The following is a 21,167-nucleotide window of genomic DNA, read 5'->3' on the forward strand; positions in this document are numbered from 1 at the left end:
TGTGATCAGGAGCCCTCACCCTCTTGACTTGTAGGGATAATTAAGAGAAGGGAGGAGGCTGTGTGAGGCTCGGCTAGCTAAACCTCTGAAAAGATGGAGAAAATTACGATGCCTGGTGGCCCTTTCTACAAGGGGAGACATCTCTCACTGTCGCTCCCTCTGCTCTATCCAACTTGGTAAGGGTTGAAATTTCTGTGATGGCCCTACCTGTGTGATTAGCATTTCTTATGTCTTCCGATAGCCTGGAATGGTGCATAATTTTATTTAACTTTGGATCTCACAGCCTGACACTTTCCCTTCTGCTTCTACCCTGCCTCCCCTCTGGTGCTCCAGAGAAGAAGCCAGACTACCTGATGGATGCAGGGAAGAGGAGGAAGAGGAGGAGGACTGAATTAGAAGAAGAAGTTTGACTACTTTAGAGCCTCTGGGAAATTCACTGAAATGGTGTCCTTCTCCATCTCCATTCCTCTCTCTAGCTTAAGCACTGGCTGGTTTTAACAGGGAGGCAGAAGTCAACATTCAACAATTAGAGCAGAAGAGAGAAGTTTCACACAACAAATCCTGCTGAATTGAAGAGTGTAAGTAAAAAAAAAGAAGGATGGAGGTGGGTGGCTGGGAGAGCAGCCAGGAAGGGGGAAACCCCCACCACCACCACAATCCTCTTCGCATCTGCCCAGGAGGCTCTCCAGAGCCTTCACCACCTGGTTTTTACAGGACAAAACCAGGGACAGTCTTTATTGATTTCTGTTTCAGGTGCCGAGAAAGCCAAAAAATGCAAATCAGGCCCTGTCATCTTCAAAGGGAGGAAAGGGTTTGTCAAGACAAGAGAGAGAAGCAAAAGAACTGTATGTATAACAAACACAGATTTTTCCTTACAACACAAAAAGCTTGTAAGAGAAGCAGGATATATTAGCATCAGATTTCCTCTGCAGTCTGGTTCAAAATAACCCTCGAATCGCTGACATAATATGTCCCCAACAAATGTTTAAAAGGTGCCTCTGTTCTCAAACCTGGCATGCCCAGCTTGGAAAAAAAAACGCTGTTTAGCACATTCAAACCCCCCAGAAAGAAAATCATCTACTTGCTTATTTCCTACTACTTCAAACGTGGTGATTATTATGAAATTGTAACAAGACCAGGAGAAGGGACAGTGGCATCATCCAAGCGTGGAACAGATCCCAGTGGCACAGGCAGACTAAAGTTTGGCCCCCTTTGCTTAACATTCAGAAGCTGGGATTATCCATCCAAGCAGAATGGTGGGACTTTGAGAACTTTAAAAAATGGTTGGGGTATGGAACTCACTGACATGGGTTACCTGGCACCACCCACGTGGCTGGTTTTCAAGAAGTGACACACACCTTCTGAAGAACCACCCGGGGCTTTGCGCCCACCACAAATCGGTAGGGAGAAGGCCCGTGGAAGGGTCATTTCAGGGGCTTGAAGGAGAATGGCAACTTCTGCTATGCCAGGCTTTGTGGAGCAATGCCAAGAGGCCCCTTTCTCCAAGAGGCAGGGCCCACACCACTGGGGGGGACTGACAAGTTTTAAGAAACAAAATGGGTACCTTATGCTATCGCACAACTTAAGACAGTCAACCACAGCAACTTTAAGATACGTGGACTTCAACTCCCAGAATTCCCCAGCCAGCATGGAGTTGAAGTCCACGTATCTTAAAGTTGCCAAGGCTGAGAAACACGGGCTGAGGACATCCATTTTTTTCCTCACACCCCCAAATAGCCAAGGATTTTGCCCCCACAAAAGGGGTGCTAAGCACTACAGCTGAAGACTCTTGGCCCCCCTTCATACCCTCCTGTTTTAAGCATCTTCAGAGATAATAAGCGTAATATTATTTTCAGCAGCATAACCCAATGAACTTCAGGAACAGAATACCGGGCCTTTAATCTAATCCAGCCACGACCCTTTAATGTCCTTCGTCCTGCTGCCCCTACAGCTATATTACAGTGGACTCTTGGTTCCAGCACCCGTTCAGCACATCGAAAACTCCCTCCTCCTCCCCATCGGTCCTTAAAATTATTTAAGTAATCTTTAAAAAAGAAAGAAAATTAAAAGGAAAAGAATGAGGTAGGAAAGGGAAAGAAAACACATAGCAGTTACTAAACAGAGCTATTACATGGAAGAGCTTGCCGAGTAATAGAAGACAAAATTAAAACAAAGTACAAACTATTCCACTGGAAAAAACAAATCCTCACTTCTGTACTTATATATCCACTTGAACTGAAACAAATGCAAAGATAGTTTCACGATAGTTTAAGAATGCTTTAGGACTTCCAAGACCGCTGAGTTTATATTTGTTACTGAAATCAAAATTTAGATCAGCCAAGAAATCTATGTAGTAAAAATAAACAATCATCAAATAAACTACCCTTTATTTAATGGATCCCCGAAGTGTGCAACAGCCTCTTACTGTGATTCAATTGAATTGCAACTCAAGAGTAACCTTCAAAATCTAGCCTGCTGTTGCATGACAGGGTAGTTCAGGAGAGACTTTAAGAGAAGTTGGGTTTTAAACCCTCTTGGCCCTTAAAAACAACTTGTGATACCTCAACGTGGGCAACTAACGATGCCTGTTTAAAACTGGAGCCATAGAATTAACACACACACACCATTAAAAGGGGTGCAAAACACATGGCTTGGGAGATTGAATAGCTCCAGTGTTGCTGCCTCCTCCCATTTTTTTTTCTTTTTCGCATTTTGGAGGTTTGGGGGGTTTAAGAGGTAATATAGGTGTCTGAGCCCCCCTCCCCAACTTGACCCATGCCGTACAAAACCCAGTCGCAGCCCTTGAGCCAGCGCCTGAATTAACATTCTTGCTACTGAGTTCTACACGGACAGAAGCCTCTGAGTTGTCTTCAAGAGCAGCTCCGAGTAGAATCCACCAGAGTAATCTATACAGAGGCAACCTCTGTCCGGGGATGGCTCCAGCTGGGCAAAGCTCAAGCGGCTCACAGGCACCCCGTGCCACCCAAAGCATTTTGGCTTCCAGCGGCAGCACTGCCAACAGAGACGAAGGGGATCCTGGAGGAAACCTTTCTGCTCCTGCAGAACCCTTCGAGCATCCAGCTAGCTCCTGTCCCCATGTCTCTGCTGAGTCAGAATTCAAGCAAAGGTTAAGCTCCCTGTTCAGAACTTGTCCAGCAAACCTAGGCAAGACTTCAGCATCCTCACCATCTCCCTGTCTCAGATATCAAGAGAAAAACAGCTGGATCTCATCAGAATACTGACAAAGCGTTGTGTCACATCCTCTAGTGCCTTCTTCTAGTGTGTGAGAGAGGGCATCAATGTTACCACCACACTTGGAACTGAGCAGAAATCCTCCACGGTATTGTCTGAAACGGCTTCTGCACTCAGGGCTGAACCACAGCACCATCATGTCCTTCACACTCAATCTGTAGAAACCCTCTAGTCAGACTTAGGGGGCAAGACATCAAGGTTGAGGGGAACTGGCAAGCTGGGGTTTCCCATCAAAGCTGACCAAGTTTGTGAGCCGGACTTGATCTCAGATCCAGATAAGCAACTGACATGGGACCACCTGCTCCGTTTCAAGCAGAGAGGCTGATGGAAGAAGAACAGTTGTTCTATCAAGGATTGTGGTCCTCATGAAATGGCCCAGCATTAAAAAGTGTTACACTACACTTGGTGTGTGTGTGGGGGGCTTTTACAAGCCACATCCGAACCATACAAGTGCCAGGTTCTCCTACTGAAGTCCTCCGCCCTGGTTAAGCCTCCAAGACAGAGAGGAATGTATTTACAGGCCTTCTGTGTAGAAGACCGTGGCTGTGCTCACACAGCATGTAAGATGTACTGTGGCTTAGCGTGCTATGCAGACAGCCATGGTTTTGTTTGCCAGTAAATTACAGCCTGAAACCATGGTTTATTGTTGGATTACTAACTTCAATTATGGCTTAATTCAATCTTTAATAAGAATATATTTTTGTGGCTTATTTTGGCCTCATCTAAGCCTCCCTGGCTTTCTTCTGGTTTATTCCATCATGGTTAACTCTGGCTTAGCATAACACTTGAGTGCAAATAACGCAGGAGCACCCTTGATGCCACCTGAAAACTTTCAGTCTTCTCAATTCACTTTCTGCTCTTCCCCAGAACAGCCCTCAACTTGGCAGAGCTGACCCATGCCAGGGGCAGAGAAAGGGAGGGCATTCTTCATTGGATGGTAAGAAAGATCAGGTCTCCCAAATCCATTAATAAAAATCCACTACTGTATTTTGGGTTCCCAATGAAGATACCCAGTACCAACCAAACCATGCAGCCATCGAGCCTCTTTCTCTCTCGGCCACCAGGATAGCACCCTTCCCCAGTGGGAAAGATGCAACTCACAACTTTCTACAACTGCAGGTTGATTAAGCAAACAAATAAACCACTATCTTTTACAGGTCCATAAGGATCATGTTATAAACACGCTCAGAGTTATGGAAAGAAAAATTAAGTTGCAATTCTTTACAGTTTTTTGAACACAGTCCCAGTTTAAATCTCCATCGCAGACAACAGCAACAAGAGCCCATGCAGCCCAGGCCAGGGATAAGCCAACTGTTGTATTCCAGATATTTTGGACTGCAACACCACAGCCTCTTGCCAATGGCAATGCAGGTTAGGGCTTAGGAGAATTGAAATCCAAATAATCAGTCTTATTGTTTGCAACACAGCACTCTACTGTCGGAGACAATACATTTAACACGAGGGGGAAAAAAAGTATTATTCAGTGACTACAGGAGTAGCACTACTCCAGGTCAAAACATCCATCAGATTGATCGTCCCAAGGGTAGACATATAACTGGGGAAATCTCTCTCAAGTTTGTTCTGCCAGACATGGATGCTGCAAATGTTTAGGAAATAGGTTAAAAAGATAACCTGGGAGTTGGGCAAAAGGCATTCCCTGGAAGGTAGCACACCACGCACCACTCATTAGAGCGAAGCCCTTGAAACTGGCTTGCTCCTACAGTTTTGCTCCCTGACTTTATAGGACAAGCAAATGCCATGATCCTGATCAAGGACGCTGGCGGGTGCCAGTGGCTTTGAAGGCACAGGTGAGAGGCGGCCTGTTCCTTCAAAGCCACTGGCACCTTATCGGCTTGCAGGGAAGTTAGATCAATGTGGAGGTTGACCTAAATTTGTTCATGAGCATTGCTGGTTCAATTTGCTCTGCCAAAGGTGGTCGATGTAGCCTCCCGTCAAGCTTCTCAGGGCAAGCCCAGAATGTCATACTACGTGACTTCAATCGGAATGACGACGGAACTGAAGAAGGTTGAAGAAGCTAAAGAGGGACACATTAACGGAGGTCACGTGGTGAGCCCTGGAACGAAGCCCCACGCAAACCCTTCGCCCGCTTCCCAAGTCTTGTTGCTATTTACAAATTCGACTTGGTGGCTCACCCCATCGGAAACTCTTCCCCAGCCACAATGTGCTTTGCACGGGGAGAAAAAAAAAGAGAGAAAAGTTAAATTCTTGGAACCAACTGCCACACGGAAAAGGCACTTCCTGATAGTAAGCCTGCACAATCAGCGGAGTTGAGAAAACCACAGCTGGTGTGAGATGATAGGGGTGGCCAAGGAGGGGGGAGAGCTCCTGCCCCTCCCCTCAAAGCCACGGAAAGAGTCACTCATCAGACAGCCACCGAGGGAGGCTGTGCGGCAACTGCTCTGGCGCTTCTGCTGCCAACTCAAGCAAGGGGAGGCAAGAACATACTCCAGGTCCATTTCCCCCACCCCCCCCACCCCCCACCCTGGGTTTTGTTCCCTTAAAAGCATCTGCTTTAAAAAGATCCTCTAATCTGCATTAATGATAGCTGAGACCCAAGCTGTTGGCTCACTCTGGAGGGGGGAAGGAATGGAGTAGGCATTGCTCCCACCCTTCCTGGGCCAACTCAAAGAGGAAAGGTTCAACAGGGACAGTGCCCCTCCCTGGGGATTAAGAGGATGGGGGAGGCTGTACAAGAAAGAAAGAAACACAAGCAAATAAGGAAGGGGTGGGGGAGCGGGGACAGCAACCCCCCACCCCCCAAACCACTTTGGTTCTTCCGGCTTCTTGATCACAGTTTACTCATCCGTGAAACAATATTAGGCACCAACTGGAAAGTAACTTCACACCACGCTTCTTAATTCACCTTAGATTACTTAAAGTGCTTTTGCTGCTCAGGCTCCTGAATTAAACAAGACGCACCACTTAGGGAGCCAAACCGGGTGAACAAAGGGAGCAAGGGATGTTGCGCACCCCACGGGCTCGGTGAACCCTGCAGCTGCTCTACTGGCACAGCCCTGGGAGAAGAAGGGGGCTGGGCTGACGGTCCTTTGGCTTCCCCTGGATTTACCTCCCACTGTAGACCCATCAGCCCAGCAGTCGCTCGCTCGGGGGTGGACCTATGGGCCCCAGCCCACCACCCCCAAAGGTGATGACCCCACCACCCTCCTCCCATTTATTCCCCACTGTTGCGCTGGGGCAGGATTATCTGCCCTGTCCACCTTCCTGCCGAGGGGCTGGCAAGCGCGAACACACCTTAGGTTCTTCCCCAAACCGCCCTTGGCTAACCCAGAGCAGCAGGCAGCAAGAGAGCTGAGCCGCGTCGCTCAAGCCCTCTGCCAACAGCTGCCAATCTGCAAGCAACTCCCGTGCCACCCGGTGTGGCTCCCCGACGCCACTCCAGATCAAAACTGGGCTGCGCTTCCAAGAAGCAGAGTAGAAAGCATCGAACCAGGACATCCACAAAAAGTTTCTTTGGGGTGACTGACTGAGCCTGAGAAGGATCAGACTGCTGTAATAGTAAAACAGGAAAATTGGAAGGCAGAAAGGAAGGAAGGATTAAAACATCAAGAGCCACCTTACCTGGTAAGTAATAGAGAGGTGGTTTCAATCCAAACATGGTTTAGATCACCGACCCAAGGCATCCAGAAGAAAAAATAAACGAAAACCAAATGCAGCAATTTAAAAAAAAAAGGGGGGGGAAGGAGGCTGGAGAATAACGAATAATAATAAATGACCCAGAGGAGTCTGTTTAGAAAGCAAAGCAAAAACAAGCTGCACCTGGATGAAGGGGAAGAAATTTAAAAAGGGATCACAGCAGATATAAAAAGGGTCTTTAGTTAATTTTGGGTTCACACAACACTCAGCCTCACTTCTACAAACAGCTCTAACAGGCACAGCTTGTCTTCTGGTCTTTCCTTTTTTTTTTTCTTTTCTTTTTTTCCACCTTCCTCTTTTGAGTCCAGAGATGCAAATCGAGAGAAATATGCACAGACAACACACACACACACACACACACAGAGACTAACACGCCCCAAACACAGGGAAAGAGAAACTAAAGCGCTGGCAAGGGAAGGCAGAGGAGGAACGCTGCAGCTTGTTTTCTTTCTTTCCCTTCCTTTTTCTTTCCTTTCTTTCAAAAAACAAAACAAAACAAAAACCCAGAGAATCTCCTTCAGGGATTACTCATTTGGAGAGGAAAAAAACAGCCACCGAAGGGGAAGGGAAGACGCTCAGAGCCCCCGTCATCTCAGCAGCCCTTTCCTCCATTCAGTGCCTTGAATGTCAAGGGTGGGGAGTGTGCGGGGAGGGAGGGAGGGAGGGAGGGGGAGGGGGGAGAGAGGGAGCCAAGGGGCTGGTTTTCACAGGGGCTCCATGCTCAGCCTCAAATTAAAAAGAGAAAAGAGGAGGGGGGGGTCTTGTCAGAAGGGAAGGCGAGAAAGGAAGCAAACTGGACTTGGCGCTCTCTCGCTCTCGCTCGGGCGCGCGGTGGTTGTCAAGCAGAAATGAGGCTTTGTTTTAGCATCCTCCTTAGCTACTGGTTTACAAAAGGGAGAAGGGGTGGAGAAAGGGTGGTGGCAGAGGGCGGGCGAGCGGGCGAAGGGGGGGGGACGCGTGGGAAGGACGCGCGGCGGCACCGGTCTTCCCGGAGGCTCCAGCGGGAGATCGCGGGGTCCCAAGCCAGCCACCCAAACGGGCAGGGAGGGAGGACCGCGGGTCTCTCTCTCTCTCCAGAGGGAGCAGGTGGCACAGCCTCCCCAGGGGCCGCCGGGGAGGTTTATATGGCCCTGGCGCTCCGCTCCGTCCCGCCAGCGACTCGGGAAGGAGGACCCGCAGGAGGAGGAGGAGGAGGAGGAAGAGGAGGAGGGAAGGCGAAGGAGGAAGGCTGGCTAGCCGACGTTCTTTCCACTGCTCAAGAAGACGCGGCAGGACGAGCAAGGAGAGAGAATTAAGCGTCGCGGCGGCAGCGGCGGTGGCAGCAGAGCCCCCACCCCCCGATCAATTTTCATGCAAGAATCATTATCGGTAAATTGGAAATCTGGCGAGCTGACAGCAAATTTGTCTCCCCTAATGAAAGAGCGAGAGCGGGGAAAGCGTCAAGCATCTGTTCTCCGGGAGATGAACGGTCCGGCACTTTCGCGCCGGGGCGACGACGGGTCAGCCGGGCTTTCGGCGTCCGTCTTCTTCATTTTCACGCAAAGGCAGGAGGGCGGGGTGGGGGAGAAACAGCAAAAAATAAAGAAAAGGAAGAAGGAATTTAAAAAATGCCTCTCGAAAAGAAAAAGGGGAGGGGAAAAACGGCTAGGGCGGAAGAGGCAGATCGGCAAGCAGATGGCTCTGGCGGAGTTTTTTCACTTCTGGCCTTCCAGGGCGGGGGGGGGGGGCTGGAATTGCAAATAATAGGAAAAGTCTTCCTCCTCCCCCCCACCTTCCTATTCCTCCAGTAGGGTCTCCCCCCATCCCCCCACTCCGGAGCGCCTGTTTTCCGTGGACAGCAGCTGCCGGTCCGGGGAAAAAAGAAAAACCAATGCAACTAAGTGCTCTCCTTCCTACGGTACAGATCCTAAGCACGCGCACGCACCGAAGTTGCTGCCGGTTCCTTCTCCTTCGCCAAGGTGGCAAAGGCAGAGGGGAACTTCCCTTTTCCGGAGAGAGGGACACCCCGTGCTTTCTGGCAGGCTTGCCTGCTGTGGGTTTTGATGACCCCCACAAAGCAGCAGGACCACCAGAATCCTTGCCCTGCCAGGGAGGGAGAAGGACGGAGCAGTTTCGAGGCAAGCCAGTCCCAACTACCGAAGCTAGCTGTGTTGCAGGCTCTTGCAAAGGTCTGCTCTTCTCCTTTGGGGTCACACACCTCCCTCTTATCTCTCAGTCTTGCATAGCAAGCAAAGAGCTAAATGCAGATTTCACCCATCCACCCAACCTGAATCTCTCTCCCAGGCATGTGTTGCCCTGTTGCCCAAGAGGACTTGTTTACTATAGGTTTTGAGTAGAGTCACCGAAGGTCCCCAGGGCCCACTGAAGCTCATCTGAAGACAGGCCCACCCAACACAATGATGGGCAAGGAGGCTTGTTCAAGCATCGCCCAGACATCTGATGCCACAGATAACTGCTTCCTTTTTAAAGTTTTATTTGCAAACCAGGAACATTTAGCATTTGAAGCCTCCTCTTGGATCAGGCAGCGGTGGGCCCAGGGGGAAGGAGAAAGGGCATCCCTGAATCTCAAGGCAGAGCACATGAAATGGAAAACAGGGAGCTTTTTTTTCCAAAAGTATCCAACCTGCTGTGATGCAATGCATTAAAAATGCATTTGGCATTCAGGGCTGGCTAATTGAATCAGCTCATCTCCAATTTGGCGGGGTGGGAAAAAACATTACAGAACTGGGTAAGAACAAGTTCTAGAGCAGACAACCTTAAAAGGGTCCCACAGATATTTTACAAAGTATTTCTTAACACTTTTTTAAGTGTTAAAAAGTGTTTTAATTGAACAAAACATTTCATTTAGCCCACAAGGGGAGGATGCCGCACACTGCAAGCCCTGGAGTTCCACAGAAGGCTTCAGCGGGCAGTATGAAAAGGTGACGGGAGTGTGGTCAGGATGGTTTGGGCACCAGCTCGCCTGCCCAACAAGCTGCTCGTTCTGGGACCAAACAGCACCATGTTTTCCTTGGCGTGCTGTGTTCTCACCTCTTAAGCCTAGAGTTCAAGAAGGAGAGCCCAGCCGTATCTCTGCACTGCAAAGCCACATCCTGTGCTGATAATAACCGGCCTTTAGAAAAGCTTTAAAAAGGCAACAGGGTAAACTTCAGAGCAGCTTAAATAAAGGTCAAAAAGTGAAGATGGCCAAGGAGGGTACGTCTCTAGCTGGCCTACAACCTAACTCCTATGTTCAGAGGGCACTCTGAAATGGAAAGAAGCAAGCAACTTCATGGTATCACCATTCTTGAGACGGTTGGCAAAGTCTCAACCCCCCAGACAGAAGAGTGCCACTCAAAAGAGGGTGAAAAAAAGAAAGAAAGAAAGAAAGAAAGAGAAAGAAAGAAAGAAAGAAACAGGAAACCAATTTTTGTAACCAAACAGCAGCCTGAGAGTCAGGAGGGAGGAAGTTATGCTGCTTAGGAAGTAAACCTCCGTCCCATTGTAGCCTCTAGTAAACTAGCTTTGCAGGTTATGGGCTGCTGCAGAACTCCATCAAAAGTCCTCCAGATCTCAGGAGCAAAAGGGAATGGGAAAAACCCCAGTAGTTACCTTACAAGTATCTTTTCTGGAAACTCCCTCTGCAGAGTGCAAATGGGGGTAGCAGTCTCCCACCCAGGCTGACCCAGACTTGCTTACTTTCAGCAGACAGCAAGGCATGCCCAGAGGCTGCGGACGGGAGGGAAGAGGACTTGATTCTAGCAGAGAAGTCAAAACCTTGGTGAGCAGGCCAGTTCAGTCCAAAGGAAGATCCACCCAGGCATCCAAAGGACTTAAGGACCATTCAAATCAGACCCTGAGAAGCTATGTTGGGCCTCTATTACTCATGAGTTTCTTAGCATCACATCTAACTTGGACACTTCTGTGCGAGAACTTGTATTTTCACAAAACAGTTGACAACCAAGCCATAAGTGCAGCTGCTTGAATTTTCAGGGTAGCATGATGCATGTTCAAAGTCAGGCATCTGAACTTCTTGCCTCATTACTTATATCAGGGAAGGAATTTCTTGTTCTAGCAGAGGCGAGGAAGGAGCATGCCCTTGACAGTAAAAGCCAAATCTGAAGGAGTTTCCAAATGCGTGACTTTTGTTTTACCCTGTAGTGTCCAGTGAGGTGGCACCATCTAGCTGAACTTGGTCAGTCTTAGAAGCTAAGCAGGGTCATGCAAGGCAAGTCTTTGGATGAGACCAAACAATTGCAATCCCTTAATTTACTGATGCAAGAAAACTACAAGGAGGCCTCCCTAAGTCACCAAGAGTTGAGTTCAACATGAGGGAGTCTTTACCTTAAATAGTGGGACACATCAACTTCCTTTATCAGATCCCAGGAGAGTTTTACTAGGGGTACCATGAAGGCTCAGATCTTTCCAGGCTGTCCCTTCAAAACTGATCCCTGCTGCACTCAGAAGAACTGGCCAGCTACCCTTTGGGGTTCAGAGAATCCTTAAGACCATGCTGAGCAGAAGCACCCACACTTCCTTAATGCAGCCCATTTTCGCCCCAAGCCCTAGAAATGCTAGAGTTCCAGTGCAGCCATGGAGAAATGCACACTCTTTGATGGGAATTTTCACATGCTTTTCTCTGTGTGCCAGGCCTGAGACCTGACTCTGGAATGAACAAATGCTTTGGAAACTCGTTTGTTCATGAATAGCCTGTAGAACTGGGCGGTGTGTCTAAAATGTGAATGTCTCAAGATGAAGACCAGACAGGATCTTCTTCCTGACACTGAAGATACTCTCTGTGTCTAAACAATGTACTAAACTATGTTTGGCTCTTAATTATGACTTGCTGAATAAACCACAATTGGCTAGGCCCACAAAACATGCCCACCAAAAGCCAAGAAACCACCCTGCTGCTTACTGAACCCGGGTGTAAACTCAGGCAATGAGTAAGCTCAGCAGTTGAGTCACACCAGGTCTTCCAGACAGACATCTAAGTTCTTGGCTGGGTTCAATCACTGCACTAGGCCACAATGTGGCTTCCCTGCCTGTAAGTTGGCAGATTGTTCCAACCAGGCCAATGATGGTTTGTCCAATACACCACAGTTTAGTACTGTGGTTGAAACCTTTAATTGGGTGCTGCCCAGGCACACTCCTTTCTCTTCAAGGAAGCATCCACTGGAATTTTATCAAACCCAGAGCCCTCCATTTCCTCAAGATGATCTCAGTCACCAGGAACAGAAGCTGAATGTTGCTTTTCCCTGGATATCACCATTTCACCCACCCACCCAATTGTTCCATTCACCACCAGCCACCTCCAAAGCACTTCCTTTGGCAGTGGATCATGCCAATCACGCACCCATAATTCCCCACCCACTTTCCTGATCCCATGGTGCCTTCAACTGTCATCCTTTTATACGTTTTTAATTCGCCAGGATTACCCTAACAACGGTGGTAATTAATACTAACCCCTCCTCTACCGTATATGCTAATGGCATGAGCCATAAAAATTAATTTGCAAACATGTCATTACACAATAGCTGTACAGCCAATAAACCTGCAATTATAGGCCAATCACTGAACAGGAACAGAGGGAGGGGCACTCTGCCAATTTGGGCTGGCGCCTTCTTCTTTTTAATTACGTAAGCTCAAGAGGAGACAGACTTCTCCGAGGGGGAGTTGACTTATCTCCAATGGGACTCTTGCTGGGTTCTCCTAAACACGGCCTAAGTTGGGAATGGCTCCTGTCCATCAGACATCTGAGCTCAGAAGATCAAGGAAAAATGGGGAAGGGACATCTACTCAGTCCTTCTGAGCCAGATTTTGGGAGATGAAACCCTGCTGAGGTGTGTGCACTAAGTGGTTTCTCCATTATTCATTGTAATACGAGATGGGCAGTAAAGAAATGTGACAAATAGATAAAATAAATAAATATTCCCTGGAACTACAACAGACCTGAAGGGGAAGGAGTGTAAATCCTTACCACTGGGATACCCCTTTAATTAATGCCTTTGTTTATATATCATGGAAGCTTACAAGCCACGTCAATCATCAGCCGACTCTAAGGGACTCACCCTCTAAGCCAAGAGCAAAAAACAGAACCCAATATATCACAATATAAGAAGTAACAAATGAGAAATATAAATTACTGCCTTATCATCAAACGCCCTGATTATTAAACACCAAGGCTCACAACTGCCAAGTAAAGGGATCGTGAAGCTGCTGCGGCCAGCGAATAATGTGTTTCAGCTGAGCAAGCAATGCAAGACGGAGGCCTCCTAAGATCCACATCCAACGTTCAACTCCCTGGAAGACCGGTGTGCCCAAAAGGCCGATACCCCAGAATGCCAGAGTGGGAGGATCCCCAAACTCTTGGCCGCCTCTAGCCCCGCAAGTAGCAGTGGGGCTTCCTCATGCCCACCTCTTTTCTCCCCAGAGCAGTGTTTCTCAACCTTGGCAACTTAAAGATGTGTGGACTTCATGCTGGCTGGTGAATTCTGGGAGTTGAAGTCCACACATCTTCAAGTTGCCAAGGTTGAGGAACACTGCCCTAGAGTGATTGCAGCACTCGCTGAGGTTGCTGCCCTCTCAGGATGCATGCATTAGCCCAGTGTCCTCGGGGGAGATGTCAATTCCAGGAAAGCAGAGGATGTGAGGTGGCAACTCCTTCACTTGTTTTTCAGGAATAGCCAGTTTTGTCCTTGTGCTGTGCCAGCTTGCAGCCCTCCCTGCCTCCTTGCTGATACTTTGCTAACAGCAAAGGGCAGCAGGAAGAAGTTTTAAGAGCCACCACTCAGAAATGAGTTGGTGGGTTCTCCTTGGGTAACAAGCACATAAGGGATGGGGGATTAATTTACTGGTAATTCCTCACACAGGAGAGCAAGAGTTATTTTTGTTGATGACGGTGATCATGATGATGAAAGTCAGTCACTGGCATGCATTTAACTGGGTTCTCTGGGCAAGAGCCACAAGCATCCATCACTCCGGTTCACAATCAGCCAAGAAGCGCTTGGTCAAATTCCTAGATGTTTTAGGTAGTGATGTAGAATGGGCAGCAACCATCCCAAAGAGCTAGAACGGTGTTGTGGTTCAAGTGTTGGGCTAGGGACCCTGGAGAACCAGGTTCCAATCTGTACCCAACCACAAAATTCACTGGAAGCCTTGGGGGTGATTTCTCATCTTACCAATTTCAAGGGCTGGTTGGAAGACAAAGCAGGGAGCGCTTGGTCTGTGGCCTTCAGGAAAGGCAGAAGATAAATGTGATGAGTCTCTTCGAAAACCCACTGAGCCTAAGGCCAACGGGGCGGAAATGTTTCAGATGTGAGGGCCAGACGCTGGCTGGGGAATTCTGGGAGTTGAAGTCTGCACAGCTTAGTTGCCAAGGTTGAGGAACCCTGTCCTAGTGCACTAAACACAGATGACTTCCCAGTGATTATTTATCAAGTAAGCCATTGCTTGGGATTGTTGAAGTTTAGCCAAAAGATGGGAACACGATAGAAAATATTTGTGCGACACGCATAGAGTGGAAGAGAGAGGGCAGGCATCAGCCCAGAGCCATCTCATAAAATGTTCAGGCAGCAAGGGGAGAATGCTTCTCACACCAGATAGAATCAATTTACAGGAGGGGGTGGTGACCGCCACAGATCTCACGTGGTGTTAAGAGATGAATCCATGGGATACAACAGCCTCTTGCAAGGTCTATGAACTGAGTAGACCCTCCACGTCCTGCACTAGATCATCTGCTGGAGAAGATCCCAGGCTTCTACGCTCTTGTCTGTTCGTTTCCTAGAAGTAACTGGCCGGTCATCATGGTAAAGAGAGTGATGGACTAAATGAACATTTTGACCTCAGACAACCAGCTTTTCTTACGCTCCTAGATTCACAGCCCACTCTTCCTTTCTGTGCTGTAATTATCACCTTCACCACTACAATAATTACAATATTAACTACCTTTTCCACTCTTCCTGGCAGGGCCCCCAAGCGCCCTCTGGTGTGGAGGATGGTGCCACTGCAGAAGGGAGAGCAAAAGATTTGGGTGCCGCAGGGGAAAACAGGCAGCCGTCCTTCAGATGGCACACACCTTCTTCTGCAGCATCTGCCTGGCACCTCCCTGAACAGCGGGCACACTTCCAGCCCCTCCTTTCTGCCAGAAGGCCCAGAACTCACAAAAGATGCTATGGGGCTCCCTCAGATGATACTTACAACTCTATCTCTTTTCAGTGACTTGTGGTGGCAAAATGAACACTACAGAATAGAGCAAGCTGCAATGTTCCTTCGATGTAACTATGCACAAAGCAGACAGGGGATAAAGGAGTGAAACAAATGCTCTCTCTTTCTCTCTCTCACCTCCATCCTCAGCTGTCTGAATTCCTAGAGCTCAGACAAGTCCCTTGCTGACCAAGCTGGGCTGGAGTTTCTGCAGAACAAAGCATATAAGGACTCCCATCCTTGGTTATTCAAAGAGCTCAGTGCAACAAAGCTGGGGTGGCCTTTGTCCAAAATCATAGGGAGTCATCTGGCAGAAGTGAGGGTGCAGAGATGGTGACAGGGCATGCCTGTCCAGTAGACAACCATTTCAAAGCCTTTACTGGCTTACCAATGCTAGGTAACGGTGTTGGATACTGTTGTTTTTACGGAGGCAGCCACAGAGAAAGAGAAAGAAAGCTGGCAGGATGCATTTTTCAAAGTGCAGGGGTAGATGAGGACAGAGCAAGTTCATCTGAACCCTCCCCATTAATCGAACCACTCAGCAGCGCTAAAGAGTGATGGAACAACCAGACTTGGAAAGCTGTGCCTCCCCGCTGCCTTCCACCCTGGATCTGCAGAAAGCAGCTTGGCCAGGCCTACAACAGTCTGCTCTGCTCTGTTTAACTGGAAGGGAAAAATCTATGAGGAATGGTTGGGGGTGTTGGGTAGGTTTAGCCTGGAGAAGAGAAGGCTGCAGGGAGACATGACAGCTGTCTTTAGATGCCTGCAGGACTGCTGTGTAGAGGGTGGGGCAGAATTGTTCAGAGTCGTTCCAGAAGAGAGGCCAGGGAGCAACGGGCTTCAATTGCAAGGACACAGATTTCGGTGGGACATCAGAAAAATGTTCAGCCACAGAACAATCTTCCTTGGAAGGTGGTGGATTCTTGCTAGAGCTGTTTAAGCAGAGGTTGGATGGCATCTGTCTGGGATGCTGCAGTAGTGGGAGCATGCTCTGGATAGGGGGTTGGACTGGACAGCCTCTCAGGTCTCTTCTAATCCTTGTATTCTGTAATTCTGTGATCCTTCATCCTTTTAGGCTGCCTCCTGCCAAGAGGTTTTCAGAACGTTAACCAGCATCAATCCAAAGTCACTGTTCTACTGTAGCCTCTTCATGAGTTTTCTAACTAATGGCTCAAGCCCCATCTGGAGGACCTACTTTTCTACAAGCAAGATTGGGGGTGTGCTGGGCTTCCACAGATGGGCTGAAAGAGTAGAAAGGGTAGAATAGTCATAATGTTGAGTTTTTTGAGAAGTATGGTCTCCACTGTTTTGCAACAGAACATCTGCTAGTCCTTACAGTGACCAAGACACGTGTGTGTGTGTGTGTGAGAGAGAGAGAGAGAGAAAGAGAGAGAGAGAGAGAGATAACTTATTCAGTGGTGTATGAATAAGATTGGTGGTGGTTAGGCTGTAGTTTGATCCTCCCTGCCAGTCCCATGATGACAAAACCAGTTTCCCAAACCAGCAAAATATGCAAAATTTTGCAGAAGCATCCCTCATGCACACAAACTTTGCACTGGAATCCCTCCAGCAATTTCAGAAGTATTTTTCTCCCTGTGAAGCAACTTCTGTTTTTCTACCTTGTTCTCGGGTTGCTTGAGAATTTTCAAGTTTCTCTTGGTCATGTTTCTGAGTCCAATCTCAGCTGGGGATGGAAAAAAGACTGACAGGAGGAGCTCTCTCCATATCTCTTCCCTCCCAAGAAGTGTGAAAGCTGGGGAAGCAGCAGACCACTAGACAAATCATTGTACAATGGGAACAGGGTATTTGCACACACCCTTCATTAAATAATTGCAAGAATGCCAGGCGCCATCCATAAGTTCTCGTCGTGGAAAGTAATTTCAAAAAGCAAATTTATCTTTTGTCAAACTCATGAGAACCAGCAGGGGAAAAAATGCAGGGAAAATCTTTCCACGCAGCCCCACTGCCCGTATCCTGCCATTTGTTAGCTGAATAATTCCATGCCCCTTGTTTCAACTGATCCAGCAGCCAGGAATTCCAAGAAAATGCAGAATCCCAAGAAAAACTGGGACAGTTTCAGAGGCTTAGGAACCAATTTTTCACAGTGAATTTAACTATGAATCCACCCATGCCTGGCAACACAGAGGGCATCCTGAAGTTAAATCTGGCCTTGCCTTCTCTTCGTGCTCCTAACCAGCAGAGATGAAATCTCTGTCTGAAGCAAAGCAGAGGCTTCCTTCCCAAACACTATTCGAAGCCAAAGGAACCTGCCATTCGGAGAGAAAGCGGGGGCTTGCCCAAACTCACCCTCCTCCCAAAGTTTTTAGCTCCTGGAAGTCTATAATTTGGAGAGGAGACAGGAGTTTTGCCGCTTCGACGGGCATCTGGTGGCTGACAAGATGGTGAAGATTCATCAACCCGCCAGGGAGCACGACGCCACCTCGTGTGTTCGTTACACCAAAGACACTCTGCGAAGATTTCTGTCTGCCGCTGACCTTTGATTAAGTCAAATGAAGACATCTATCAGGACTGCTAAATCCAACTCGAAATGCAGTCAGGCCCTGAATGCTACTGGCAGATCTTCAGGTGTCATCCCACGAGAGGGAGGACCAGAAGGGTTATTTATACCAATCAGGCCTGGGGTGGCCCCTGACCCAGCCCATGGTAATTATGAGATGAAGAGACTGAAGCGAGGAAGGGACTCAGCTTTGTCATCACCCATGGTTCTCCTCCAGGAAACTTAACCGAGGCTTGTGCTCCAAGGAAGCTTCAGAAGCCCAACTTTTGAACCCACAGCAGGAGGATTGTCCCAAGACCAGCTCCATCACTTGACAAACAGAAGCATCTTGGAAAATGCCAACATCGGGGAGCATTAAGAGATTAACGAAAGAGCCCACAAGGGCCTGAGAAGCCCCAAGCCACGCTCGGACACCACGGGATGGCACCATTGGCTGGGAAGGTGGTGAATCCAGCATGCGGTTATAATTTCACCCCATGGAGAAATCCTAAAAGATTCCCCACACCCCTGTTTTGCATCAGCCTCCATCCTGGTCCCTGAATTGCCTGAGCCAGTCCTGCAGCTCTGTCTTAAAAGCACACTTCAGATGCCTCATTGACAGGAAAAAGATGAAACACTCAGACACTCCAGATAATGCTACAATTTTGAAAAAGAACCCCTCAAGTTCTTTTCTCGTGGGTCTGGGAGTGGGAGAGGCTGACAGAAAGGGAAGAAAATGGTCCGGAGGCTTTGTGCAACTCCTACACGCACAAAGCCGGACCCATTTACCAGCTGCTGCGCAAAAGAAAAAGGGGGAAATCGAAGTCATTATCTCCTGGATCAAGAACCACCCCCTGGCTTAATAGCCCGTTGAGCAGCAAGGCGATTCGGGATGGAAGATGCCTCCTCCTCTGCATACAAAAGATGGGTCCACGGGAGATAAACTTCTCCCAAGGCACTGAAAAACCGGCTATAAACCCAGCCCAGCCTTTTACGCAGATCGGCAGCTGCCAGGGAGTTGGAACAGAGAATTACACCTGCAGCAGGGAGGAAAGTGCATGGTCCAAGTTGCCTACTGTCCACCATTATAGCCTATTTTCCAGACTAGTCTCCGAGAATGCCCCCGTTTTCCCTCTCTCGTATGTGATGTGGATTCAGCGGTTTCAGCTCCAGGATCCTGCATCCGGGGAGACGTCCCAGACCCTGCCTTTGCAACGGGAAGGTCTTCCCCTCTCCGACCATGGACTCGATCTGGCCTTCCTCAGCTCCTTGATGGCCCTCCATGATGCAACGCAAGCCGGTTCAAATGCTTGGCCTTTACGGCTTTCCAAATGTTATGGTGCTTGTCTGGGCCTCAGTGTGGAGTTCATCAGTAGCCTAAGCCACTACTTCTTGGAGATGGGGGGGGGCACTTTCTGACCCTCCCAAACCATCTTTTTCCTTCCTTCCATCTCCTTTTTGGTTACTGTGGAGAATTGACAGCGGGTCCTGCAGAATGATGCCAAGGTGAGTTTCTGGAAGATGGCACCTTGTGCTATAAGCACGCTCCTACTCCTGAGAGTGAATAAAATTGTTCTGGTCCAGCATGTCTGTCCCTCTATCTCAGCGCTCCCTCTCTTGACTGACAGCAAGCTTTGGGGGTCCTTTGTTCCTTACATTTGGAACAATAATCGCCCTTGATCCAGTCAGTGGCACTGCAAAGGCTGCTGTTCAGGAGAAGCTAGCTAGCTTGCTTGCTTGCTTGCTTGCTTGCTTGCTTGCTTGCTTGCTTGCTTGCTTGCTTGCTTGCTTCCTTCCTTCCTTCCTTCCTTCCTTCGAAACTGATGTCCTTAGAGGGTATTTGGGACACAAAAAACACAACAAAGCGTGGGGAACCGGCAGAGCAGGAAGCCCTTTCTGGCTGATGTCTCTTTGAGGCCTCATATATTTTTAGTGGCATTTAAGCCCATCCTAGACCAGGAAGGAAGCATGTGGGAAAAGACAGCAGGCCACAAAGGCCGACACGCAGGAACATTTGCAAATACCTTCTCGCGCCCTACCAGCTCTGTTCGTGCAGCAGCATGACTCTCTTCCATTCCCCTTCCCCAGAAAAAAACCCCAACACTACTAAATAATGCACGGCTGCTAATCTCTAGGCCGAGGAGATTGGCCGGGAGACAAATGCTCTCCGAGGAGCTGCTGATGTAATTGCCACTGGATTAAGAAAACACTGACTTGCATGCCCTTTACCAGCCCCCCTTGGGGAGGCAGGCTTCCAGAGACACCCAGGGTGCAAAAGCAGCTTGGCTGCAATGCCCAATTACAGCAAATGTGTGTGAATGTGTGTGTGTGTGTGTGCGCGCGCGCACGTGCAAAGCTTTGAAGACAATGCTGTGCATTTGGGACTGCTGCTTGCAGACCCAGCTTCAAAACAACCCCAGAAATAGGACGGGCCGTAAGGAAGAGGTCCAACTTGCCTCAGGGCCCACCAGCAGTGGCTCCCATTTGGTTTGCAGTGAAGAAGGGAGACCCTTTCCCTTTGCTTCAAGGGAGCCATGAAATGAGGGCCACTGAGGAGGCAAATTTCTTGCTGAGGGGGGCATGTGCCCCTCTGGATCTGCCCAGGCATAAGAAACCAACTTATTCTAGATAGGACTAGAGGGGTGTGAAGCCTGCTTGGAACTGGGCAGCCTTAATCAATTCAATAAAATGAACGAACCAATAAATAAATACAATAATAAATCAATAAAATGAATAAATCGATAAAATGTATGAATGAATCAATCAATAAACCAAAACAGAAGGCCCTGCCTACTTTCATGATCAGCTGCAAAAAGTTTGACCAGGCTTAAATCAAGGTTGGGAGGTTTAGGCTTAACATGGGGCATCTGTTTGGGTAGAGCACATTACAAGCCCAGCTTAAGGCAGGCTTAATTAATCCATCCTTAATAAACCCCTTGTGTCATTTGCTGTTTTTATTCTGGAGACACCACCTCTGACTTCCTGCCTGCCTGCAAGACTTCAGCCCCACTCTGCCCTTCAGAAATGGACCTTTGTCTCCCCCTAAACCCCGATGCCGCTAGAGTGGCTCAAATCTGAATTAAAACAGGACTGTACTTTCTGTTCCTGCATTCAGCTGATGCCACCCAGGTGGGACCCCCAATTTGGGGCTGCTTCTCTGGGGCAAAGCAGGCATCCTCTTGCCAACCCAGCAAACTGGCCCAATTCTGCTTGGGGGATAAACTAGGCGCTTGCAAATCACGAGACTGGTTTATCTATTTAATTAATCGCGCAGTAGCAGCGATAGGGGCATTCAATTAAGTTAATGGCCAGCATGCCAAACCAAGGCGATAAAAGAATAAAAGCCTATCAAAGTCCTTTTTTTAAAGAATACCCCCCCCCCCACAAAGAGATGGCACTCTCTCCAACTGCCAACTTATCTTTGCCTGTTGCCCCTTCCCCCCCGCACTCCGCTTCCCATGTGCCAGGAGAGTGTGATAGATTGATGGTGAAACCAGCAGCAGTAACTCTTCGACCGCTAAATTATTAATCCAGGGCTTTTTAAAAGGAGGACGGATGC

The 21,167-nt window shown here is 48.5% G+C and overlaps 1 protein-coding gene across 4 annotated transcripts in view; it reads right to left on the reverse strand.

Moving 5' to 3' along the window:
- The window catches only part of GSE1 (Gse1 coiled-coil protein), a 198,895-nt gene that overhangs the window by 89,872 nt on the left and 87,856 nt on the right, over positions 1 to 21,167 (reverse strand). Inside the window, exon 1 of one of the 4 annotated variants that reach the window (XM_063312909.1) lies at positions 6,853 to 6,921. The exons of the other annotated variants lie outside the window; for them this stretch is intronic. Coding sequence (XP_063168979.1) covers positions 6,853 to 6,889 — 37 coding nt within the window. The 5' untranslated portion in view covers positions 6,890 to 6,921. Of the gene's footprint in view, positions 1 to 6,852; positions 6,922 to 21,167 lie in introns of those variants that run through there. 4 annotated transcript variants of the gene reach the window in all.

The sequence above is a fragment of the Candoia aspera genome, chromosome 11 (genome assembly GCF_035149785.1).
Source record: "Candoia aspera isolate rCanAsp1 chromosome 11, rCanAsp1.hap2, whole genome shotgun sequence".
Classification (NCBI taxonomy): domain Eukaryota; kingdom Metazoa; phylum Chordata; class Lepidosauria; order Squamata; family Boidae; genus Candoia; species Candoia aspera.